General features: G+C 35.1%; 1 protein-coding gene across 8 annotated transcripts in view; it reads right to left on the bottom strand.

Moving 5' to 3' along the window:
- COG5 (component of oligomeric golgi complex 5) overlaps positions 1–27,685 on the bottom strand; it is a gene marked incomplete at both ends in the record, with an annotated part of 279,247 nt that overhangs the window by 98,030 nt on the left and 153,532 nt on the right. For 6 of the 8 annotated variants that reach the window (XM_080701111.1, XM_080701108.1, XM_080701109.1 and 3 more), the window contains 3 exons: positions 1,153–1,230; positions 1,862–1,974; positions 11,053–11,218. The exons of 1 other annotated variant lie outside the window; for it this stretch is intronic. In XM_080701111.1, the coding sequence (XP_080557237.1) occupies positions 1,153–1,230; positions 1,862–1,974; positions 11,053–11,218 (357 nt within the window). The remainder of the gene's footprint in view (positions 1–1,152; positions 1,231–1,861; positions 1,975–11,052; positions 11,219–27,685) is intronic. One more of the 8 variants, XM_080701112.1, reaches the window with a different exon arrangement.

The following is a 27,685-nucleotide window of genomic DNA, read 5'->3' as shown; positions in this document are numbered from 1 at the left end:
CTAGAATAGTAACCTCAAGCCTTCTACCCCTGGTAGAAGCATTTCATACAAGAGGTCACAACTTGCTGGACCTTCACTGGAGAAATGAAGTGGTCCCATGCAACTTTAGTGGAGAGGATTCCTTGTACTCTGCAGCTGGTTTCTTCTAAAACTGCTCCTTATATGCTTTTTCCTTTGCTGCTTTGCTCCATATCCTTTCACAAGCATGAATCTTCACATAAGTATAACTACAGACTGGGTCCTGTGAATGTTCCTGTTAAATCATCCAGCTTGGGAGTGACAAATCATCTCAACACAATATATAAAATGTTTAATATTGTTAACTTACCATTAAATTGTTAACAAAACTACCTACATTACAATGCAGAAAAAATATAGCTAGGTGTTTTATAAGAAAAATTAACAAAAAAATGAATTGTGGGTAGAACCCAGGAGCATTCTAACTCCGAGCTACACCCCCTAGTTCTATTTTTTTATTCTTTAATTTGAAACAGGGTCTCACTGATTTGTATAGGGACACACTAAGTAGCTGAGGCTGTCCACGAACAGTGATCCTCCTGTCTCAGCCTCCCAAATGCTGGGAGTACAAGCATCTGCCACCACAACTGGCTTGTAAATCTTATATTCTTAACAAAACCTACTGCCATTTAAATTTCTCATTTAAAAGTAATTTCATCCTACTTTCTTTTTTCTTTTCTTTTTTTCTTTTTTTTGGGTGGTACTGGGGGTGGAATCCTTCTACCTCTGGGCTACGCTCCCAGACCTATTTTATATTTTATTTGGAAATAGGGTCTCTTAAGCCAGCAAGGCTGACTTTGAATCTGCTCCACCCTCCTGTCTCCGCCTCCCAAGCGGAGACTTCCTACTTTCTTTAGGAAGTTTTAAAAACATTACAAGCAATCATTTATATGACAGAAAATGAGTAATCAGTAGTGCAACTTTAGAAATTAATCCCTAAATAATACTGCTGCTAGTATGTACTATAAAACATGCATATATTTATACTGCAAATAAAATTCATTATCGTCAATAGATATATGCCCCTATTGCCCCCTGACACAGAGGGCATGCTGTAAGGTAGTATCACAAATGAGCCTGATGCTTACTATCCTGCTTTCTGTGAGATATAAAAATACCTTTATTCAAACATACCTTAACTATTTCTTCAATGAAACAAATGTGAGAAACAGGATCTCTCTTCTTGGTTAATACTTTTTGTAGATGCTGTACCTAAAAAGAAAGGAGGGAGGAGAGAATATATGTAATTTTGTATTTTCATATGAAACAAATGTATAGTTTAGGCATAGAAAAGTCAAGGGCTAAATGAGTAAAGTGGGCATGTATGCCTCTACCATCTTGTACTCCATTAAGATGTATGACGACAATGCACTAATAAAAAAATTAAAAAAAAAGAAAAATCAAGCTGCATTTTAGAAATTACTCCATAAATAGAATTTACTGCTGGCATCTACAACAAACACTTATCATGGAATGAATGGCATTAAGCCAGAGCCTCTATGTATAATAGAATAACAAAAGAAGATTTTCTGATTGCTCAGAGAATTATGTGTGAATGTACAGTACTGGAGATTGAACCCAGAGGTGCTTTATAACATATTCCTCTCCCCACAGTCTTTAAATTTTGTTTTTATTTTGAGACAGGCTCTTGTCACTTTGCCTAGGCTGGCCTCAAATTTGCAAGGCTTCTGCTTCAGCATCCCAAGTAGTTGGCATTACAGGTATGTGATATCACTCTTGGCTGAATGCGCAAAGATTTTATGACTTGCTCCAAATCATACAACATAGAATAACAGGGAGTAAATTAGTGGTTAATGTTCTTTCTATCCTGTAAAATACTTACCTGTCCACAAACAGCACAGATATGATCCATCAGTTTCTCCATATTGGTCCAGAGGGAAGCACGAAAAGCTGCGGTATTTCCTGGGGTTGGCATGGTGGATCGTCCAGGACCCCCTGATTAGGAGTGACAAAGAAATATGGCAGATAAAAGTTTACAGATACAACAAAACATATGCTATTCTGAAAACATACAAAAGTCAAAAAATGAGAAGTTCTTTAAGAAGTAACTTCATATGAATAATATAAGAAAGAATCTTACCTGAAGGATACAATGACATAAAGGAAAATGATCTCTCAAATGAAGATGAGGGTAGTGGGAAATGAAATAAGATGAAAGGTACAGAGATAGCAGTAAGTCTTGGTCACAGACACAAATATTTTACATATTCCAAAATATTTTGGGTCGATATAAATGCTTTGCATATTAAAAATTAAATTTAAAGAGAATAAAAAAATCAAACCTTAAAACAGAATACATACAAATACAGAAACAAATTAAACTACCTATATATTAAATTTGTACATCCACACAGGGTAGAAAAATACTGCACTTTTTGTGATAACTTTTAATCACAAAACACTGACTTCAGTGAGATATTTTATATAAAACTGACAAACGGGGATACATCACATACTGTGGCTCTGCTGAAGAGAGGGGTCATGCACAGCATCAGAAACAGTGGACTCAATAGGGTTTTTATTGGATGTGGTATCAACGCATCAATCCTGAAACTACATTAGGTATATTTTAGAACAGAGCAAACAAAGGTTCTCATTGTTAAAAAGAATAAAGAAATAAATGTGTAATGGGGATTACAAGTATTCCGAACTCTGTGTACTGGAGAGTAGAAAGAAAATTCCACAATAGAACAAGTTTGATTTCTAAGCACAAACTCTCTTCCCCCTCTAAAAGCCAACCAAACAACTAGCGCTCACTGGAGAAAGGAAAGATTTCATATCTGAAATTAATGAAAATACAAGGTGAACCTTGTAAATACTGTGCCAGAGAGCAAATAAGAGTTCAAAGACAAATGGAGATTCATCAAAGGGATGCAAAATCTTGATTGAAGGAGGCTTCACAAAACACACCGAGGAAAATCTGGCCCTCCAAAATAATACTGGTGATAATGGATAACAATTAGCAATAGTCAAAAAATAATGTGTATTCCTTACTAGTGTTTAGTAAGGATAAAAACTTTTTTATACAGGTGTCAGTTAATAAATGTTGACAGAGTAATGAAATGAGTTAAGAATGCCATGTTGTCGCCGGGCGTGGTGGTGCACGCTTGTAATCCCCGCGCTTGGGAGGCGGAGACAGGAGGATTGCGCAGGTTCGAAGCCAGCCGTGCACGCTGGCTTAGGAGACCCTGTTTCCAAATTAAAAAAATATATATATAAAAATAGGTCTGGGAGTGTAGCCCGGAGGTAGAAGGGCTTCCAGCAACCCCAGTACCACCAAAAAAAAAAAAAAAAAAAAAAAAAGAATGCCATGTTGTAACTACTAGTACATAAATTAACAAAGGGAAATTTTATCAATGAACACCAAAATATTATGTGAAATATTATAGTAAATAGAAATTCACATTAGTCTCAAAATATAAACCATTATAAAAAGAGTACTCTCACAAGGAACAATTTAAAATACTGCACTTTTTTTTTTTTTTTTGGTAGTGCTGGGGATTGAACTCAGGCCCTCATGCATGCTAGGCAAGCATTCTACTAATAAGCTAAATCTCTAGCCCTGGTACACACAACTTTAACGAAGTGATCCCACTCAGCATTAGCAATAATGAGAAAAACTGACATAATTTTATTGTATTCTAATATAATGTACAGTACTCTTCCCTCAGCTTCGGTTTAGCTTTCAGTGGTTTCAGTTACCCACAGTCATCTATGGCTTAAAAATACTAAGTGGAAAGCTCCAAAAATTTTTCGTAAATTTGAACTTGTGCGCCATTCTCCGTAGCATGATAAAATGTGCTGTCCTGTTCCAACCTGCTCAGAAAGTGTACCATCTCCTTGTCCATCGTATCCACACTACATTTGCTATCCCATATACACAGCCCCGTTTGTCACTTTATAGGTCCCATGGTTATCAGAGCAACTGCTGCAGTATCACACTGCTTGTGTTAGAATGGCCTTTATTTTACTTAATAATGCTTAATAAAGGTCCCAAAGGGCAAAAGTAGTGATGGAAATATTTATATGGTATAATGTTATAATTGTTCTATTTTAGTATCAATTGCTATTAATCTCTTGCTATGCCTAACTTATAAGTTAACTTTAATTATAAGCATGTATTTGTAGAAGGAAACAGACTATATAGAGTTTGGTACTATGTGCAGCTTCGGGTATCCACTGGGATCTTGAAATGTATTATTATGGATAACTGGGAACTATAGTACTGAGATATGAACATTACTTTACTACCAGTTGTTAGCCCTGAATTGAATTGGGTAGAAACAGATAAATTCAAACAAATTCAAATTATGGGCTTTCCAAACATGTTAATAAAAAATAAAAGGAATATTATTACAGGAGAGTAGAAAGTCAACATATCCAACAGAAAAGCATGATCCCTGACTGGTTTCACTCAGAGAAAAAGAGAGCTATAAAGAAAATTTAAGTGACACATGCTTGTTTTCCCGGCTACTCAGGGCAGGAGGATTGCAAGTTGAAGGCCAGCCTAGGAAACATAGCAAGACCTTGTTTCAGGAAGTTGGGGTTGTAGGTCACTGGTAAAGTGCCCCTAGGTTCAATTCCTAACATGGGGCGGAGAGCATTTTGAAGAACTGAAATTTTTTTAATATGGACTAAAACAGTACTAACATATAAACATTAAAATGCTTGAGGTAAGAATATCTAAGAATATTCTTACAAATGATACACATACACAAAGCTATTTGTACAAGTTAAAAATGTTTCAACATAAAAAAGAAGAATACAGTCTCAAGTTCAAAGGCATAAATTTCAGTCCTAACTAAGGTGAAAAACCAGGCTGCAGAAAAGCCCACTGTGGCCGGGCGTGGTGGCGTACGCTTGTAATCCCCGTGCCTGGGAGGCGGAGATAGGAGGATCACACTGGTTTGGAAGCCAGCTGTGCTGGCTTAAGAGACCCTGTTTCCAAATAAAAAAAAATATAAAATAGGTCTGGGAGTGTAGCCCGGAAGTAGAAGGGCTTCCAGGAACCCCAGTACCACCACCAAAAAAAAAAAAAAAAAAAAAAAGGAAAAGAAAAGCTCACTGTGCTTTGATAGTCTATGTCCTAATTTTTAAAGAGAGTAAGATCAAGAAAAAAAACCAGAGCCATTCCATGTACATAAACTGAGAAAAGATTGCAATCACTGGTTCAAGTAGTTCGAGAGACCTGAGTTCTCTTACTTATAGTACATAAAGATTTCTATTTCATAAACTAAATACATCTTGTGTTTAGGGTATAAGCATGACAGAAATAACTGAACAAAGACAAAACAGAGAACAGCAATATAAAGGAAGGGGACAAAGAATAACTAAAACAGAAAAGTTGATGTCATTATCAGTTAGCTTTAGTAGACTCAAGAAATAAAATAGTGTCATAAACTTTTTTACAATGATAAACTAAACTAAGAATTCCTCAAAGAAATAATACTTGCAGGTGATTTCTACATGATAGTGGAGTATAATCATTTTCTACTTCCCTTGAAAGTCAATGAAAAGAAGAACAAAAAATAAGTAGGGAAAATGTAATTAAGAGAAACAAGGAATCACATATAACCTCAGACCTAAAATTATAAAGAATGTACACCAAATGTTGTAGATAAATCAAAATGAAGGAATGGCCAGGCCGGGGGCTTGCCTGTAATCCCAGCTCCTCGGGAAGCTAGGCAGTAGGATCTTGAGTTGGATGTCAGAGTGGAAAATTTGGGAGACCCTGTCTCAAAATAAAAGTTTTAAATAAAGCTCATGGTGTTGCTCACAATAGAGCACTTGCCTAGTGTGCTAGAGGCCCTGGGCTTTATACCAATTAGGGGAAGGTGGAGGAGGGAAGGAACCAGACTTCTGACATTTTACCCATTAGCAGGAAACAAATTGTTATTCAAATCAATTTTAAGAATTTGGACAGGCTACTTAATGATTCTTTGATTAGGCATAAGATATATACAAGTATGGGCCAGGGGAAAAACTAGTAAAATATTCAGAACTGAAGAAAGACAAACTGAAAAAGAAACCATAATAAAATGTTACTACTGCATAAGAATTAGTCCTCTAAGTTGGGGAATCCATTACAGGCAAGTGAGATGAAAGGGAGTATGGGAACTGAAAATGCTAGATTTAACAAAGAAAGGCCTTTAATAGATTCACTGTGAGCCACACTATATTCTTGAATAGTCTGAAATTCCAGTATACAATCAGAAATAAAGTAACACTGAACTTAACAGAGATACTGGGGAAGGCAAAAGGAAAGGAAAAAACATGTTAAAACCAATGATAAACATAGGTCACCAAAGGATTTACCCAAAGAAATAACAGGAGTGTTACTCAGTTTTCTGCCATTTCAAAGTAATTATAGGAGCCAAGCATGGTGGCCCTTGCCTGTTTGAGGCCAGACTCAATAACTCAGGAAGGCCCATAGCAGCTCAATGTGACCCTTTTTCAAAACAAAAAATAAAATAGAGCTAAAGATGTAGCTCAGAAGAAGGCCCTGGGTTCAATCCTTAGTACCAATAAATAAATAAATAAATAAATAAATAAATAAATAAATAAGTAAATAAGTAAGTAAGTAAGTAGAGGAAACATCCACACTGAAAAAAACACCATGGAGATTAAAATGGTACTAAAACCAAGAAATTATAATGAACAAAGGTGAGAACACAAAACATGATAGATAAGAGGAAATCATACAAAATGAAGTATAAAGATATAAAAATAACTGTGGAAAGATAATAGACATGGATATTAAAAATCTAATATATGCATGATTAAAGATACTGAAAAGAACAAAGAACGGAAGCCTAATACTTGTTGGTAGGATCGCAAATCAATGCAACTACTTTGGAAAACAGTGTGGAGGATCCTCACAAGAATGAGAACAAACCTTACCATATGATCCAGCAATACTACTTCTGGGTATCTCCCCCCAAAATGGAAACCAAACTACCAAACTAATGCCTGTGTATCTATGTTCATAGCTCCGCAATTCACAATTGCCAAACTATGGAACCAGCCAAGATATCCATCAACAGATAAATGCATTACAAAATTATGGGATATGTACACAATGGAATTTTACTAAGCCATAGAGAAGAACAAAATTACATCATTTATAGGGAAATGGATGGAACTGGAGAACATTATGCTAAGTGAGATAAGTCTGTCACAAAAAGTAAAAAACAGCTGATCTCCCTAATATGCAGAAGCTAGGGAGAAAATAGATCATAGGAAGAACTCTGATGAAGAAGGAGAAACCATAGATGAGCAAATAAGGAGACTTAACTGAGAGGGATGGAAGGGAAGGGGGAAATTCCCTAATGTACATGATGTACTTTCAAAGTCAATCAGGAAGCCAAACATGAGAAGGAGGGAAGAGGAGGAAATGGGGCCAAATTGGGTAAGAGCTAATTGAATGATGTGTGCATGTATGCCTCTACCATCATGTACTCTATTAATAAAGATGTATGATTATAATGCACCAATAAAAAAATTTAAAAAGAAAAACAATCAATATATAATGGAATAAAACTTTCTGTATGACATACAAATCTGATTAGCTTCAAAACTTGCTCATATAAGCACTAAAACTTAGCAATCAGTAGAGCAATGTCATATATTAGAGGAAACCTTTCATTTCCCTATCATCTTCTTTCATACTTTTTCACTATTACACACAAAAATGCAATAAAAGTTATATATATATATGTGTGTGTGTATCTATCTATCTATCTATCTATCTATCTATCTATATGCCAGAGTTTCTCTATTGAATATTCTTATGAAAGAAATTGCAAGATCATATGAAATATACATTTTTAACCCTAGAGATAAATTGATAAGACTAAATAAAGTGGTTGAAACAATTTATTTTCTTACAATAATTTATAAGGGTTTCTGATATCATCTAACACTTAGCTATTAGATTTTGCAAATGAAATGATTGAGAAACAGTATATTGTTTAATCTGTATTTGCCTTATAAGTAGTCTATACTCTTAAAAATGGCTAAAAATTTTCATGTTTATTATATATACATTCTCCCATGAATTGGTCTTTACTTATTTTTAATTTATCTTTTATTCAAGGTAATATCACTTTGCTTAAAGTTGTATTTTATGTATTTTTAAAACTCTGAAACAATCTTAAATCTATAGAAAATTTGCAAGTATCTTAAAAGATTTATTCCCTGAATCATGTGCAAAGAAGTTATTGATATGATGCCCCATTATTCTTGAATATTTAAATATGTATTTCTAATGAAATGATATTCTCTTACCTAACTCTAATATAACCCAACTACGTGAGGAAATTAACATTACTGTGTGACATTAACACATAAATAAACCAGGTCTGTTGGTGCCTGCTTATGTAATCCCAGCTTTTGAAAGTATGAGACAGGAGGATCACAATTCAAGGACAGCCTCTGCTTCTTAGTGAAATCCTTTGCAACTCAGTGAGAACCTGTTTCAAAATAAAGAATAAAAATAGGGCTGAGAGTGTAGCTCTGAGGTAGCATGCCCCTGGGTTACATCCCCAGTATGGCAAATAAATGAATGAATGAATAAATAAATGAATAAATAAATAAATTTAAAAACATAAATAAAAATTCGAATTATTCTTTTCAAAAAATAAAAAATTTCCAGGCATGGATGCATATACTTGTAATTCCAGGATTGGAAGGCTGAGACAGGAGGATCACAGGTTCACAGCCAAGCTCAGCTACTTTGGGAGGCCCTCTGCATTTTAGTGAGACCCTGTTTCAAAAAAAATAAAAAATAAAAAAATAGGCTGAGGTAGAACTCAGAGGTAGAATATTCCTGTGTTCCATCACCAGTACCACAAAAAATAAATAATTAAATAAATTAATTAAATAAATAATTGATGCTTAGAGCTTCTGCATTAAATCACAGTATTTCCTTCCTTTCTTTCTTTCTTTCTTTCTTTCTTTCTTTCTTTCTTTCTTTCTTTCTCTTTTTCCTTTCTTTTCTTTCTTATTTACTTACTTTTACTTTCCAGTACAGGGGATGGAACCCAGGTACATTCTACCTCTGAGCTACACCCCCAGCCCTATTTTATTCTTTATTCTGAAACAGGGTCTCACTAAGTTGTGGAAGAAACTCAGCTACTTAGTAAACAATTGATTTTCCTGTCTCAGCCTCCCATGTACTGGGATGACAAGTGTGGGCCACCAGTGTCCACAGTATCCACTTCTTAACAGATAGTAGTAAGGTATTTTGAACCTCTTTATTCTTTTAACAAAAGAAGCTTATATTAAGATTGACAGATGTGAATAACTGCTTTTATTTTTTCCTTATTCTTATCAAGAGGAGAATAAGATGGAATAAGAGGGACTAAGAGAGAATAAGAGGGAATAAGATTAAATTTATTAAATAAGATTAAATAAGAGGGAATAAGATTAAACTGGTCCTGGAAATTTAAACTAGATCCAACAATCTGAGAATATTGCTGAGAGAAATTCAGAGTAAAATCTCCTTTGGATATTCATTTTCAAAGATCTTCTGGAATAGTCTTAATATGGATCTATTCAGAAGTGAAAGCTAAGTTTTAAAATGTCTCTGTGAGCGCCAGTCGTGGTGGCGCACACTTGTAATCCCCATGCTTGGGAGGCGGAGACAGGAGGATGGTTCAGAGCCAGCATCGCTGACTTAAGAGACCCTGTTTTCCAATAAAAATATAAAATAGGTCTGGGAGTATAGCCCAGAGGTAGAAGGGTTTCCAGCAACCCCAGTACCACCAAAAAAAAAAAAAAAATACAAAGTCTCTGTGAGAGGTTCTTTTATCAAGTGCAGCTTATTTATATATGTCTGATGCTGCTGAAGGTCATATTTCTATATCAATGTAAAAATAATAAATGGCTGATTTTTTTTTAGTATAATCCATGTATCAGAAATTGTTATTAAGTCAACATAAATTATTTTTTCTTCAGGATAACTTCCTGATAATTAAAGTGCCTTCAATTTAAAAAATGGGGAGAAAAAAACTAGAGACAGTAAGTAAAGACAACAATTTAGAAAAGATTTTTATGGACATAAAATGGGGTTACAAAACTAAAGAAAGAAGTGGGAGTTCAGATAGATTCCTCTGACTGTTTTTAAGCAAATGGAGATACAATAAGATAACTGTATTGATGGAAACAAGATACAGAGAAGAAAAATGACAGTCAGCCAGGGAGAAGGCATTTCCTGAAGCAACACCCCAGAATGATGTGATCTAATGCAAAGGTCTTTGCTAAAAGCATGGTTCATTCATACTAACAGGAAGAGAAGAAGAGAAAAAAAAATATAAGGAGAGAAAGAGATGAACAGAATTATAGCAAATAAATGAGAGGCAGATGGGTGGACTTCTCTATCTTCTATGGAGAAGTGTTTTGTTCCAGTGAACGTTATAATCAGGTAGGCCATGGCAGGAAGAGCTGCAGATTGCTAATGTAGGGACTTTACTCTCCAACTTCAAAGCAACTTCCTTTAGCAGTTTTTATGGTTTTTTTTTTCTTTTTTTTTAGATTTCACTATAGTTGTAATGTTTCAGGGTTGTTTTTTTTTTTTTTTTTAACAGATTCTATTTTGCTCAACCATTATTGCTCCTGATAATAAGGACTAACAATAAGGAAAAGTCCAGAAAGCTAAAGTAGAGATTGAATTCCATTAAAAATATTTTTTCCCAATAAGAAGTACATATAAGGATAAGGACTTAAAGTGGAAAGATATGTTCTCTCATGTTTTTTTGCATCTATTTCCTCTCAACTAAATGATGCCATAGTTTATAGATCTTTATCTAAAAAATATGAATATACCAATTGGGCAGTTCAACTCACTGATTAGACAAAAAATTATAAATTCTGAGACATAATTTCTGTTCTCATTTTCTGCTACTAAAAAAATGAGTCATTAGATTGCTTTGAAACATGACTGTTTCACACACTATTCAAAGGACTTCTCAGTTATAAATAAATAAAGATGCTAAATATAAACCACATCCATACCTCTCACAGCTGACTGAGAAGGCTGAGTCAAAACTTTGATGTCTAATGCAGTGTTGATATTTTCTTCTAAGGCAGCACAGTATCCATCAACGACACTGGTAATAGTATCCTTCAAAGTTCCAAGATTATGAAAAACCTGAAGAGCTGTTCCAACTTGAGTTGGATTCTGAAATAAAGGTGAGGTGAAAGAAAAACAGATATTAAAAGGAAAAAAAATCATTATAAACTTGCAACTTTAAAAAGAGAGCAAATACTGCCATATTTTTTAATTAACAAAGACAATTGTCTATTACTGACAACTATTATTTTAATATTTTTATTTACTTCACATATTACTTCTTACCCTTTCATTTTTCATCTCTCTCTCTCTTTTTTTTTTTTTTTAACAGATCAGGGGATGGAACCCAGGGGCACTTGACCTCTGGGATATACACCCTGCCCTATTTTTTATTCTTTATTTTGAAACAAGGTCTCACTGAGTTGCATAGAGCCTCACTAAGTAGCTGAGGCTGTCTATGAACCACGATCTTCCGGTCTCAGCCTCCCGAATGCTGGGATTATAAGCGTGCGCCACCACACCCGGCTTTCATTTCTCTCTTTTTTTATTTAAAAATTTCCACCAAGGGATGATATTCAAAGAGACCTAACTATGATGAGGATTACTAGAGAGGAATACCACATCACTTTACTTCACTCTACTACAGGTAGCATCATGGCACTCCTGATGTTTCACAAGGATGTCAAACAGGTGCCTTTCTCAGTACTTTGGTTAATATCACTGCTCAGATCTCGATATCCTTATATCCTCTTTAGACTCCCTCCCTCACCATAGTCAGGTATCTTTAAATATCATCTCTTGCCGGGCGTAATGACGCATACTTGTAACCCCAGCGCTTTGGAGGCTGAGACAGGAGGGTCGCAAAGGTTTGAAGCCAGCCTCAGTTACTTAGTGAGGCTCTCAGCAACTTGGTGAGCCCCTGTTTCCAAATAAAATATAAAATATGTCTGGGAGTATAGCCTAAAGGCAGAAAAGTCCCTGAGTTCCACCCCCAGTACCACTAATAAATAAATATCATCTTCTTAAGTGTAAAGATACATTCTTTTTTTTTTTTAACTAGGAATGGTGACACACAACTATAATCCTAATACTTGGGAAGCTGAGACAGAAGATCACAGATTAGCAGCCAGCTGCAGCAACTTAGTGAGATGCTGTTTCAAAATAATAAAATAGGGCCTAGGGTGTAGTTCAGAGGTATGATGCTCCTGGGTTCAATCCCCAGTAACTAACACACACACACAAACACACACACACACAAACACACACACACACACACAGACAGGAACATATATACATATACACACAGATACATATATACACATGCATGGGCAAATCAGAGTCTGCTTAAAAGAAAGTAACAGAAAACACACTTGGTGAGATAATACCCATTTGGGATCTATTTATTAAGCAAAAGAAATAAATATTTCAAATTAATATATGTTCTAATAAAGAAACTTAATTTAATATGGTTATAAGAGAAATTAACTGTAGTATAAGTATTCATTCTGTATCTGTGTGCCAACAAATACTGTTGTTATTTCCTTTGCCTTCCAAGAGTCAGATATGTGTGTACTTTATTTATTTCAAGAATTTAAAAAAACGGCATATGGACTTCCCAAAAGATGGCGACTGAGAGAAGCAGCACATACCAGTCCTGGCCTATATCTTTGATGAACCTGGATGCAAAACTCCTAAATAAAATACTAGCAACACGCATTAAAACCACATCAAGAAAATCATACACCGTGACCAGGTAGGATTCATCCCTGGGAGGCAAGGCTGGTTCAACATACCAAACTCAACCTATGTTATTCATCATATAAACAGAACCAAAGACAAAAATCACATGATTATTTCAATAGATGTTGAAAAAGCATTTGATAAAATCCAACATCTATTTGTGCTAAAAGCACTACAGAGAATTAGAATAGAAGGAACATACCTCATCATCATAAAGGCAATCTACAATAGGCCCACAAGCCAACATCATATTAAATGGGGGAAAACTTTGAGAATTAACCCTAAAAACAAGAACAAGACAAGGATTTTCTGTTCAATATGGCATTGAGACTTCCAGAGCAAAAAGGCAAGAAAAGAAACTCAAAGGAGTACAAATAGGAAAAGAAGAACTCAAACTTTCACTATTTGCAGATGACATGATACTATACTTAGAAGACCCAATAAACTCAACCAAAAGGCCTACAGAACTTATAAACAAATTCATCAAAGTGTCTGGATACAAAATCAATCTTAAAAAATTGTAAGCTATTCTGTATACCAACCATAAATACACTGAAAAAGAAATCCAGAAAACATTTCCACTCAGAATTTCCCACAAAAAAATAAAATACTTAGGAATAAACTTAACCAAGGAAGTAAAAGGCCTCTACAAAGAAAATTATAAAACATTGAAAAAAGAAACTAAAGAAGACCTTACAAGATGGAAAGATCTTCCATGTTCATGGATAGGCAGACTAAATATCATCAAAATGGACATACTTCCAAAAGTGATCTATAGATTCAATGCAAGACCCATTATATTACCAAGATCATTCCTCATAGGCATAGAAAAGTCAGTCCTTAAATTTATTTGCAACAGCAAAAAACACAGAATAGCCAAAGTAGTTCTCAGCAAAAAAAAAAAAAAAAAACATGCAGGAGAAATAATAATACCTGACTTTATACTACAAAGCCATAGTAATAAAAACAGCATGGTATTGGCACAAAAAGAGATACATTGACCAATGAAGCAGAATAGAAGACTCTAAAACAAATCCACACACTTACAGCCTATTGATTTTTGACAAAGAGGCCAAAAACATACACTAGAAAAAAGAAATACTATTCAACAAATGGTGTTGACAAAACTGGTTAACCATATGCAGAAAAATGGAAATAAATCCCACTTTCTCACCCTGCACAATAGTCAATTCACGATAGATCAAATACTTGAAAATTAGACCAGAGACCTTGAGGCTCCTTGAAGAAGGCATAGGTCCAACACTGCAACACATCGGTACAGATAAAAATCTTTCTCAACAAAACCCCAAAGGCACAAGAAACTAAAAGGGGAATCAATATGTGGGATTTAATTAAACTGAAGAGCTTCTGTAGAGCAAAGGAAACTATCAAGAACCTCAACCGAAAGCCAGCAGAATGGGAGATAATTTTTGCCAACTACTTCACCAATAAAGGACTGATATGTAGAATTATACAGAGAACTCAAGAAACTCAACACTAAGAAAACAAATAATCCAATAAAAAATGGGTGAGTGAACTAAATAGACACTTCACGAAGGAAGAAATTCAAATGGCCAATAAATGCATGAAAAAATGCTTAACATCATTAGCAATCAGAGAGATGCAAATCAAAACTACACTGAGATTTCACCTAACTCCAACTAGAATGGCAATAGTTCAAAACACAAACAACAACAAATGCTGGGAGGATGTGGAGAAGTGGGAACTCAGAAACATTGTTGGTGGGATTGCAAATTAGTACAATCACCTTGGAAAACAGTATGGAGGATCCTCAGAAGAATGGGAACGAACTTACCATATGATCTAGCAATACCACTTCTGGGTATCTACCCAAAAGAATGGAAACCAAACTACCAAACTAATGCATGTGTATCTATGTTTATAGTGGCACAATTCACCATAGCCAAACTATGGAACCAGCCAAGATATCCATCAACAGATGAATGGATTACAAAACTATGTGATATGTATACAATGGAATTTTACTCAGCCATAAAGAAAAACACAATTATGTAATTTTTAAAAATAAACTACTGCAATGGTTTGGATTTAGAATGTCCTCATAGCCCTCATGGAAGCTAGGCAGCAAAGCTGGAAGCAGGGCCTGTTTGTTCAGAAAGGTTCCCTGGGGGTGTGGCGTGCGGGTTTATATATTCTTCTTCCCCTGCTCTCTCTCTTGCTTCCAGCCTTCACTTCTTGAGGGCAGAGCCTTATTCCCTCCCTCTCTCTGCTTCCTGTTGCCCAACCCTGAGATACACAGACCTCGGCATCACAAGGACTGAACCCGGAAGCTTCAAGAAACTGTGAGCAAATAAATCTTCCTTCCTCTAAGGTCAGGTGTTTTGTATTATAGTAGTGAGAATATTGACCAAGACACATATATACTAAGGGAGTAAAAATTATGTGAGTACAATTTTATGAATTATAACAATGTAAATGCACCTGGCTCACTACCACTTAGATCATAAAACAATATTGTCACCATCTCCAAGTCTTATATGGTTCCCCAAATTGCATCTCTCCAAATATTACCTCTATTATAACTTCTGAAACCATAATAGATTAGTTTTACCTGTTTGTGAAACTGACATAAATGGAATTATATAATATATATTATTCTGCATTTGGATTCTTTGCTCAACATCTTATCTGTGGTTTACTTTCATGTTGTTGCATCTAGCAATTGTTGGTTTGTTTTTTTTTTGCTGTGTAGCATTCCATATCTGTGTAATATTCCACTGTAGTTATTTACCTTAGTCTATCCACTATCCTGTTGATATAAATTTGAGTTAATTTCACTTTTAGTTATTTTAATTAATGCAGCCATGAACATTCTAGTACACAGCATTTTGTGAAAATATATGCATATGAGCCAGGCGTGGTGGCACATGCTTGTAATCCCCACACTTGGGAAGTAGAGACAGGAGGATCACACAGGTTCGAAGCCAGCCTCGCTGGCTTAAGAGACCCTGTTTCTAAATAAAAATATAAAATAGGTCTGGGAGTGTAGCCTGGAGGTAGAAGGGTTTCCAGAACCCCAGTACCATAAAAAAAAGAAAGAAAGAAAAAATGAAAATATATATGCATATGAATTTCTGCTGAGTAAGAATAAAATTACTGAATTAAAAGGTGTCTGTATGCTTAGTGCTAGTAGGTACTGCCAATTTTCCAAAGCCATTGTAACAATTGAACATCACTTAGCAATTCATGATAATTGTCAGTGCTCTATAAACTTGCCCAAAATTAAAACAATCAGTTCCTTTAATTTTAGCTATTCTTTTGAGTGAACACTGTAGCTTGACTTTCCATTTCTGTGATGACTAAGGAAGTTACACCTTTGTGTAAGTTGTCTATTTGAATATCTTCTTTTGTCCTCGCCCCTTTTTTGCCCTCGACCCTTTTTTTGGTACTGGGGATTAAATACAGGAGTGTTCTACCTCTGAGCTACAACCCAGGCTTTTTATATTTTTATTTTGAAACAAGATCTTGCTAAGTTGCTGAGGCTCATCTTGAACCTGTGATTCTCCTGTCTCAGCTACAAAGTCCTGAGATTAGATTAGAGTCTTGCACCACCATGACAGGCCACTTTGCCCATTTCTCTAAATGGTTGGTTTTTGTTGTTTATATGTTTTAGATATATAATCACTTTGATGATTATATGCATTATAAATATGTCTCCCACTCTCAATGAAGTCTTTAAAAAAAAATTGAATGTAGTCCATGATATCAATCTTATTCTCTGTAGTTACACTTTCGGTATCCTATTTAAAAAATGTTCCTTTTCCCACAGCCATGAAGATACCGTGTGTGTGTGTGTGTGTGTGTGTGTGTGTGTGTGTGTGTGTGTTTTACTGGAGACAGAACCCAAAGGGATTCCTGCCAACCTTCCAAAAGAAAGTGTTTTAATCTTTTTGAAAAAGGATCTATTTGCTTAAAAGTCTTGCTACATTGCTGAGGCTGTCCATAAACCTAAAATCCTCTTGTGTCAGCCTTAGAAGTTCTGGGGTTACAGGTGTGTGCCACCATGCCCAGCTAAAATATATTTAATTCATGAAGTTATCTTCCAGAAACTCTATTGGGCTATCCTTGATATTTATATATAAAATCTATCTTGAAATTAATTTCTATATAATGTGATATATGAATCAATATTGGCATTTTCCATACAATTATGCTGAATACAAGTTATTCAGCATAATTTACATGAGAAATCAACCAATTAAATTAAAATCTTTCCTCATTCCCTTATATTCAAAAGCTACCTTTGCAATCAATGAAGTACCTATATATCTGTATTTGTTATCAGACCTTCTATTCTCTACCATTTGTCTATCCTTATACCAATTCACCTTCCTAAATTATGGCAGTTTTAAAATTAATTTTTATATTCCCACTTTTCATCCTGTTATTTGTTACATGCTATTAATTTATAACATTTTTATATAAATTTAACAACTGGGTTAAAATTACCATTTTTAAAAAGTTTCTGGGGTTTTGTATGGAATTGTACTACACCTATAAATAAAACATAATTAACATCTTTACAAATAACTGAGATGCACAATTTATGAATACAGTGTCTCTCCTTGTGTCTCCTTTCTCTTAGTAACTTTTGATAATTTTATGAAGAGATCTTAAATATTTTTATTTAAATTATTCCTACACATTTGATTATTGAGACTGCAAATGGTAACTTTAAGACCCTTTGTCTCTTGCTAGCATGTTGAAAATACAATTGATTTGAATATATCAAATTTTAACCTAACAAACTTCAAAAATTCAGTTAACAATTTATCTATAAATTGTTTTTGTTTCTATGTATACAACCACATTATTTCAGAATAATTTTATTTCTTCCTTCCCAATGCTCCTTTATTTTATTGCTTTTTCTTCTTACTCTGGCTAGGATCTTCAGTAAAATGCTGAGTAAAAGTGATTACAGTGGTTTCTTTGTATCATTCCTAATAAAATGTGGAAAGCCACAAATATTTCACCACCGAGATTTTTGAGAAACCTTCTTTGTCAGATTAAAGATTTATTCTTTCTCTGACAGTGGTATTTTTAATCACAGACTGATGTTAAATTTTATTAAGTACTTTCTTTTGCCCGCTAAAATGATTATTTTTTCCACTTTGTTGAAGAAATTTCATTGCACCTCTGGACAAAAGCCATCTTGGTCATGATGAAATACCATTTTTATATTTCCCTTGCTTACATTTGCTAACACTTCATTTAGCATTTCTACATCAATTTTTAAGAAAAATGGCAGAAAATTTCCCTCCTTATAAATGTCCCTTTTTTGCTATCAAGGTTATCTTGGCCTCATAAAATAAGCACATAACTATGTTCCCTCTTTCTAAATTCTTGGATAGAATTTATATAACATTTATATAACATTGGTTCATTTATTCAATGTTTAGAAAAATTTACCCCCAGGAAATTATCTGCCCTTCAAGTTTTCTCAGAGGGAAGGATATTAAATGTTAAATTTAATTTTAGTAGAAGGAAACTATTCAAACTTTCCAATTTTCCCAGCATTATTTTTGTTAGGTTGTTTTCCTAGAAATTTATCAATTTCGCCTAAATTTTCAAGACTATTGGTACATATTTATATATACCTAATGCCTTTCATCTTTTTAGTTTTTGATGGATCTGTTATAGAATCATTTTTTCATCTTGTGTCTTTTTTTCCCCCTGCCCCACAGTCATTGTGAGTATATATCAATTTGTCTTATCAAATAACCACTTTTAGCTTTTGTTAATTTTATTATTACCTTTTGTTATTGCTATTTCACAGGCTTTGGAGTCAGAAAGGTCAGAATCCAAGCTCTAGATTTAGTAGCCAAAACCAAAGGCAAATTATTTAACCTCTTTAAGATTTCATTCCCAGAAATACAAACAGCCAATAAATATACAAATGCACACACACAAAAAATGTCCAACATCATTAGCAATCAGGGAGATACAAATCAAAACTACATTGAGATTATATCTAACCTCAATTAGGATGGCAATCATCAACAAAGCAAACAAATGCTGGGAAGGATGTGGGAAAATAGGAGCTTTTTATATTGTTAGTGGGATTGCAAATTAGTACAGCTACTATAGATATCAGTGTGGGGATTTCTCAGAAAACTGGACTGGAGCTACCATATGAACCAGCTATAACACTCCTGGGTATTTTTCCAAAGGGACGGACATCAGAAATATTATACTGATAAATGCATATCTATATTTATTGCAGCACAATTCACAATAGCCAAATTACGGAGCCAACCTACATGTTCATCAATAGATGAAAGAATTACAAAATTATGGGATAAAGAACAACAAAATCAACCAGGCGTGGTGGTGCACACTTGTAAATCCAATACTTGGGAGTCTGAGACAGGAGGATCGCAGGTTTGTGGCCAGCCTCAGGTACTTAGTGAGGTCTTTCACAACTTAGTGAAACTCTATTCAAAATAAAGAATAAAAAAATAGGGCTGGGAGTGTAGCTCAGAAGTAGAATGCCGATTCGGTTCCATCCCCACTAACACAAAAAAAGAATAAAATTATATCATTTATAGGAAAATGTTCAGACCTGTAAAACATCATGTCATGTTAAGTGATATTAGTCAGTCACAGAAAGTGAACAGGCACATATTTTCTCTCAGGTATGGAAGCTAGGGAGGAATCGGGATACAACAGGGACTCTAGATAATGGAGGAGAAACCTTGGAGCAATGGAGAGGATAGCATTTTTCATAAATAAAATATACATATGTGAAATTATCATGTATGGAGATGAGGGAGGAAGTCAAGGGAACCTAAGTCCTGTGTACATGTATGTCCCTACCACTCTATATGATTATGTGACACTATAATGTACCAATAAAAAGCATATTTAAAAAGACTTCACTTCCTCATCTTCCCAATGGCGAAATAATAGCACTAATCTAATGGTTAAATGAAACATTTTTTTTTTCTTTAGAAAGGTTTTAATTATGTTGCCCAGGCTGGCCTCAAAGTCCTGGGTTTAAGTGATCCTCCTACCTCAACTTCCCAACTAATAAGTAGGACTACAGGGGTAAACCTCCATATTACTCAGAAAGGATTCTTACAACTGCTTAGCACTTGAAGATAGTAAGAGAAGCTGAATAAATATTTGTTACCTTTATCTTGATCTCTTAGCAACATGCTATAGTGGAAAGAATTTGAGCTTTCAAAATTAGATACTCATGGGATGGTGAGTTGATTGCTATTATTTGGTTTGCTAATAATATATTCTTCATGAACTGTAAAGACTACTGAGATAACACAATTTACAATTCTTGGTCCACAATATAATCCTAATAAAAATGTTGAAAAAATACTGGTCCTCAGATCATTTATTAATATTCTAAACTTGCAAGAATTTTAGAAATAGCCTTTATTCCTGTTCCTAAGAAATCTTTCTTATCAATCCATCTTTAATTCCATCTTTAATTATTGAAATGAGTAAAGTTACACAAAATAAAAATACTGTTCAGGCAACCCCGAGGAAGGTAGCTTGTTCCGACTGGGTTAATTTTGTAAAACTGTAAAATGATGAGGACAAATAAAAGAAGGGATTCTCAAAACTATCTGGAGATGTTTTCTTTAAAAAAAGTACACCCAAAAAGATCTCAGTTTTAAAACTTTTCATTTGTCTACAACAGATTAAAGCCTCATCATTTATATTTTTCAACACTATTCAGACAGCTCTGATAAAAGTCAGCCTAGCTGCTACCTGTGAATGAGCATTTTAGAACCACTAGATTAGATGTGTTTGCCAGACTTTGAGACAATGATTTATTCATATGAAGATAAGTATTTTTGTTACAAAAAAGAATAATAGATTATATTGCCTGGAATGTTGTGTACATGAAAAGAAAAATAACTGAAATGGCAAGGCCTGATAGCCTTAAATGGCATTCCATAAAATTGTTATTTTGCTTGGTTAGTAATAAAAATCACTGATGTTCTAAATACCACGTATAAGTTATCTAGGGAAACAAGAGAAATAGCCTTCATTCCCATTCCTAAGAAATCTTTATCAATCCATCTTTATTTATTGAAATGAGAAAAGCTACATACAATAAAAATAGGCTTTGACAATTAATAGCTAAATAGAAAAAGAAGGGAGAGAGGAAGAAAGGGAGAAGAAGAAAAAGGAAGGAGAGAGTGAAGAAGGAGAAAGAGGAAGGAAGGAGAGAGAGAGAGAGAGAGAGAGAGAGAGAGAGAGAGAGAGAGAGAGAATGAATGAATATGAATTGCTTGAACCAGTGAGTTGCAATGAGAATTACTGTGGTTTGTGTGAGCGTCCTGCAAAGGGCCACATGTAAAGACTTGTTCCCCAGTGTAGAAGTACTCGAAGAGGAGGGGATCTTAAAAAGGAAGGTCCTCAGGTCACTGGAGGCTTGCCCAATGAGAGGATTATAGGATGCTGATCTCTTCCCCTCTCTTTGCTTTCTGGCTGGAGACATGAACACTTGCTGTGACACATTATGACCATGATGTGCCACCCCCATCAGAGGCCCAAACCAAGAGGGCTGTAAAATCTTGTATTTGAAACTCCAGACCTATGAGCCAAAATAAACATCTCTTTACTTTAAAAGTAGTCTGTGCCAAATAATATGTTGCAGTACTATGAAGAACAGAACAGACAGAAGAGATTTAGAAACACCAAAAAGAAACTGGAGGTTGACAGACTACAGTAGACCAGATGGAGGGGAATATCTATTACATTTTTAAAATGAGAACCATATTTCTCTTGGAGGAGAGAGGAGATAGAAAAAGATAAAGGAAAATAAAAAGAAAAAAGCATATCATTTGAGTGGTTTGTGGAAAACAGGAAGGATGGATGAATCCAAGGCAATTGTTAATGAAATACTTATATAGACATGGATGAATCTAAGGTGCCAATGGGCCGTTCTTTGTTGTAAATATGAAAACCTTTGAAATGTATAATCATAAAAAACTAGCTTGGGGAGCAAAATGGGCAAAAGTAATAAAGAATGAAAATAGACAGGTGTTGGTGACCAGAAATTACAAAAAGGGGTAAATAAATAACAGAATCAGTAAATAAATAACAGAATCAGTAGGAGTGAGAGAATGAAAACAGATGCCAGAATACTCAGAGCTGAAAATAGAAATTTTTTTTTTTTTTTTTTTTGGTGGTACTGGAAGCCCTTCTACCTCTGGGCTACACTCCCAGACCTATTTTTATATTTTTATTTAGAAACAGGGTCTCCTAAACCAGAGCGCGCGGCTGGCTTCGAACCTGCGCGATTCTCCTGTCTCCGCCTCCCAAGCACGGGGATTACAAGCGTGCGCCACCACGCCCGGCGTTGAAAATAGAATATTTGAAAAATTTGAAATGAAGTAATCTTGACTAGCTATGATTTAAGCGAATTTTTTCTACATATATTGAATATTAGTGTCCTTGCCCCACCATTCTGTCTCTTCAGGGACAAATACCACATATTTTGATTACTGGCTCTTGCTGAGTCCTTATAAATAAACTTTAGGCTTTTAAGTTCATATATTTATAAAAAAAAGTGGACTAAACTAAAAGGATCTAAATACCCTTTCGTATACTAAAACATAATGATTTTATCATCATTCAAAGTGTATCATCCACCATGTATAGACAATGTCCAAGAAAATAAGGAATAAAAAAAAACTGCACTGTCTGACCTTTCAATATTTATGGGATAAAGGGGAAAAAGACAAGTATACTGGTAATTAGAATGTGCTGTGACAAATGAGAGATCAAATGGAAAGATTAAAGAAAACATCTTTAAGGGGCAATTACTCAAATGTGGGGAGAAAAAAGAGGGATGGAAGAATAAGGAAATAAGGAGTCTCAGCTAAGACCTGAAATGATGCCATCCTGGGAAAGTGTGAGGAGCTGCAGTAAGGATGTATTAAAGGCGTGGAGCAGGAGCAAGAAAGCAAAAGGCAAACTGCCCCAAGCAGAGGAACAGCATATACAAAGCCTGTGAAGAGCAGCACATAGGGAGAGTATAAATTGATCAAGATGACAGATAACGAGGCAGGATAAAAGAAACAGGTAAAAAGGAGACATAAAGGAAGAAGGAAAATATAACTTTAAAAGGAAAGCTCAGTGCTAAAGTTCTTCATGCCTACATTCCCCAAGTCATTTCTCTCTTTCAGGCCTGTTCCTCCCAAATTCCTTAGAAATCGACTTTTTGTATGTGTATGTAGGGGGTGGGGATTAGCCTAGGGACAGTCTACCTCTGAACTTCACTCCCAGATTGATTTTTTATTTTAAAACAGTCTCACTAAGTTGTAGGAGGCCTCATTAGGTTGCTGAGGCAGGTCACAAAACTATGATCCTCCTGTAATCCCAAGTACTGGTATTACAAGTGTGCACCACCACCACATTGGCCTAATCTAAAAATCTTAAAGCTAACCAAAAACTATAATAACCCTGTGCACTGTTAATTACCCCCAAATAATAAATTTACAGTAGCCAGATAAAACATCTTGAGGAACCTATAATTTAGGGAATCTCCCCACATTAACTATTGATCAGATAATGGAGACCATGATCAGCCTAAGGATTCAGAAAATGACAAGGCCACCTTGGTGATCTTGTGATCACTATACTGATGTCATCCTCACATACTTTCCCATACCCACCCTTTACCAAGTTTCCTTTAAAAGCAAGTGCTGTGGCCAGGTGTGGTGGTGCACACCTATAATCCCAGTACTTGGGAAGTGGAGTCAGGAAGGTCACAAGTTCCAGGAGAACCTCAGTAATGTAGTGAGACTCTCAGCAACCTAGAAGGGAGGGCCCTGCTTCAAAATTAAAAAAAAAAATGACTGGAGGTATAACTTGCAGGTAGACAGGATGCCCTTGGGTTCAACCCCTAGTAGTTCCTTAACCAATCAAGAGAAGATCCTCCAGATGTCTCTCTCACTCTCAAGGTTGCTTACATTCTCCCTAGAATGTGCACTCCTTGCTATCCTAAATAAACCTCATCTATGTCTCTGCCTAGTAGGTTCTGAAATTCTTTTCTATCACACAAACCAGCAACCCTGCTGGTCCCGCTTGAGTTCCCCTCTCTCTCCAACTGGGAACTCCTTGGCCCCTTCTCAGAATCAACCTTTCTCTAGTGACAATAAGAGAGCTAAAGAAACACCTTATACAAATCCAGTTGCCTACATAAGTGGCTCTCAAACTGGGTTTCATACTGAAACCCAGAAATACACACAGTGAAAAAAGCCACATGACAACACAGGCAGAGATCAGAATCATGCAATTACACACCAGGAAATACCCACAATGGTCAAAGAAGAAGTTCCTACTGTTTTTAAGCTACCCTGTCTGTAGGAACTTTTAATACCAGCCCTAGGAAAGCAGTGAAACCCAAATATCCACTGATGATGAATGGGAAAACAAAATGTAGTCTATGAATACAACGAAACAGTGCTCCACCTCTGAAATGTTGAAAATCCTCTCTCTAAAATGGACTACTTTAGGTGCACTTCACCCAAGTGAAATCATTCATATTTCTCTTTTCTGTGACTGGCCTATTTCACTTAGCATAGTGTCCTCAAGGTTAATCCATGTTCTAGCATATTTTTGCATAAACTGCTACTGTGACTTTCAACAAAGTGATTATAATTTTATATAATATTTCCCAATTTTATAAATAATTATATAAAAATGGACAAAAGACCATGTAATAAAGTAAAAGGATAATTTTATAAGTAGAAAAGAATAATCATCAATCTCAGAAGCATTTCATAATATGACACAACCATTTTCTTCATTAAACAAAAACTATTTCTCCTGCTTTGGAAATAAATATATGCTATTTTTTTTCTTTCTCAATCTCTCTATGTCATTGTACAAGAAAAAAAAAATCCCACAAGAATACAGAAGAGTAGCTGTTTGAGATCTCCACAAAGCTTGCCAAAACAGGAACTCTGTAGCTGAAGTAACAGCTGGCACCAGGGAATTGAACAGAGGTAGAACAAGAATGCAGTTTTCTAGTGTGTAAGCCATACATAGGCTATTACAAAATAACTTGTGGGTATAAATATAGCTCTAAGTCATGTTTCACAGGATTTAAATAGCTTTGTATAATTAAAATTAAAAGATTAATAAGATTTGAATTTTTTCATCTTTTAATTTTAATTATACAAAGCTTTTAAAATCCTGTGAAACATGACATATATATATATATATATATATATATATATATTTTTTTTTTTTTTTTTTGTGGTGGTGGTACTGGGGTTCCTGCAAGCCCTTCTACCTCCGGGCTACACTCCCAGACCTATTTTATACTTTTTTTATATTTGGAAACAGGGTCTCCTAAGCCAGGGCGCGCGGCTGGCTTTGAACCTGCGCGATCCTCCTGTCTCTGCCTCCCAAGCGCGGGAATTACAAGCGTGCGCCACCACACCTGGCATAAAATTTGACTTAATTGGAAATAAAGGTAAAAATAAATCACAAGTCTAGATATACACTATAGATGACAGCATTATGCATGTAGTAAGACTCTTGATGAGACTCTGGATATTCAGGGTGGTATGGCACAGAACAAATACTGTTATATGAATACATAAATGTGTCACTATGAATCTCACTAATGAAAAGTGGCAATGCACTAATGAATGTAAATCTACAAAGTACTAAGTAAACCTTGAAGCAAGAAGACTACTGGTCACATTTAAGCTGTTCCTCTAATAAAATAATTCTTAGACGTTACACTCTTTTTCTTCAGTGTTTCATATATAAGGGGCAACAACATGAGGAAAGGAAAAGTCAGAATATAGACTATAAACTTGGCTGACACTCTCTGTTCAGAGTCCATGTGCTATTCTACAATATGCCCCAATCCACAAAAGTTTATGACCTATGGTAAAGGCTTACTTGACTTCAAATTGAAAAAGAAATGTGGATTGAGAAATTTTGTTTGCAAAACAATCTATTAGTAAGTAGAATTACAGCATTTCCTCAAAGTTTGATTTAGTGTCTCATTTCATACTCAATTAAAATAGAACAAAAAATTAGAAACTACAGAATAACATTAAAATAGGGATGGCAGGGAGAAAACAGAAAGAAACAGAAAGAAGGAAAATGAGGACAGTGTTGGAGATCAAGAAGGGGAGACAGTGAGTGAGAGAAAGAGAAAAAAATGATCAGTGTATTCCCATCCTATCTGGCTGCCCCAAAGATAGAGAGATTGGTTAGAAAGATGCAAATTCAATTCAAGCAAAAATTCATAGAGGTAATATTTGATTATACAGACAATCTCTACTACTGAAAAAACTACAAAGCTTCTGTGTTTGTTGTTGTTTTACAAAAAAAAGTACACAAATCTAAGAATATTAGCAAAGCATGTAATTTTTTTAACCACTCCCTGGAGAAACTATGTAATAAAATTATGCTAAATTTTCAGGTAAAGCTAAGATAATTAAAAAATACAGTACCTTAACCATACACAATAAGTAATCATGAATCCTAACATTTTATTTATGAAAAATGCTACTAATAAATTTATAATACCCTATAATTAACAACTTTATATTAAGCCAAAATATTTAAGGAATCTTAAAATATTCTGTGCACATATGCTCTAACATGATACACAGACCTGATGCTTTTTGTGGCATTACCACATGCCCAGAAGACTGAAAACTTAATGGAGCTCCAGGAGAGATTACAAATACTAAAGCAAGGGAGAATCTAATTAAATAATGTAATTTAAGAACAAGAATTGCATTAGTTACCTTGGTTGTGATTCAAAGCTTACCAGTAGCTTTTCCAATTCACTAACATGCAGCCCATTAATGCTTGATATATATTTCTCAACTAACATAACAGGATTATTTCAAAACCTGTTAAGAATCAACAGTGAACAGTGCATAACCGAAATAAAATTATGATGCTAAGAAGGACATTTAATAGCACAATATGATCTTATCAGCCAGAAACCAACTTTATCCTAGACCTTATTTTGAAGCAAAAAAAAAAAGGAAAACACATAGAAAGGCAAGTAAAATGACAAAGGAGAGGGAGAGCTGAAGCTGAACTTGGGTTCTAGGAGAAAGGTTCTACAAAAAAGATGTGATAACACATAGCATGAGAAAATGAGGAAGAGAAGACAGGGATGATCAATATGCTTCAAAAGGATTGTTTTGCCAGGTGTGGTGGCGCATGCATATGATCTCAGCATCCGGGAGGCTCAGACAGGAGAATCCTGGTTTTGGGAGAGCCTCAGCTACTTAGTGAAGCCTTATGCAACTTGAGTCCCTGTTTCAAAAATAAAGAATAAAATATAGGGCTGGGGTATAGCTCAGAGGTAAAATGCCCCTGGGTTCTGAACATCCCTAGTAGCTTAAAAAAAAAAAAAAAAGGAAAGGAAAGAAAAAAGGAAAGGATTGTTTTAACTCCAATTTTTTCAAAATATATGTGAAGAACACATCTATTAAAAGTCTATAGTTACAATGAGAAATTGAATGCTTTCCTTAATATGTGAAAGCTAGCCGGGCGTGGTGGCGCATGCTTGTAATCCCCGCGCTTGGGAGGCTGAGACAGGAGGATCGCGCAGCTTTGAAGTCAGTCGTGCTGGCTTAAAAGACCCTGTGTCCAAATAAAAAAGTATAAAATAGGTCTGGGAGTGTAGCCCAGAGGTAGAAGGGTTTCCAGGAACCCCAGTACCACCAATAAATAAATAAATAAAATAAAAGAGAAAGCTAAGGAGAAATGGGTCATAGGAGGAACTCTAGATGAAAAAGGAAATCGTATAGAGGAACAAGATAACCTAAATGA

Source organism: Muscardinus avellanarius (genome assembly GCF_963383645.1).
Source record: "Muscardinus avellanarius genome assembly, chromosome: 9".
In the NCBI taxonomy this organism is placed as follows: domain Eukaryota; kingdom Metazoa; phylum Chordata; class Mammalia; order Rodentia; family Gliridae; genus Muscardinus; species Muscardinus avellanarius.
Note: the sequence above shows the minus strand (reverse complement) of the source record. Positions and strands in the feature narration are given on the sequence as shown.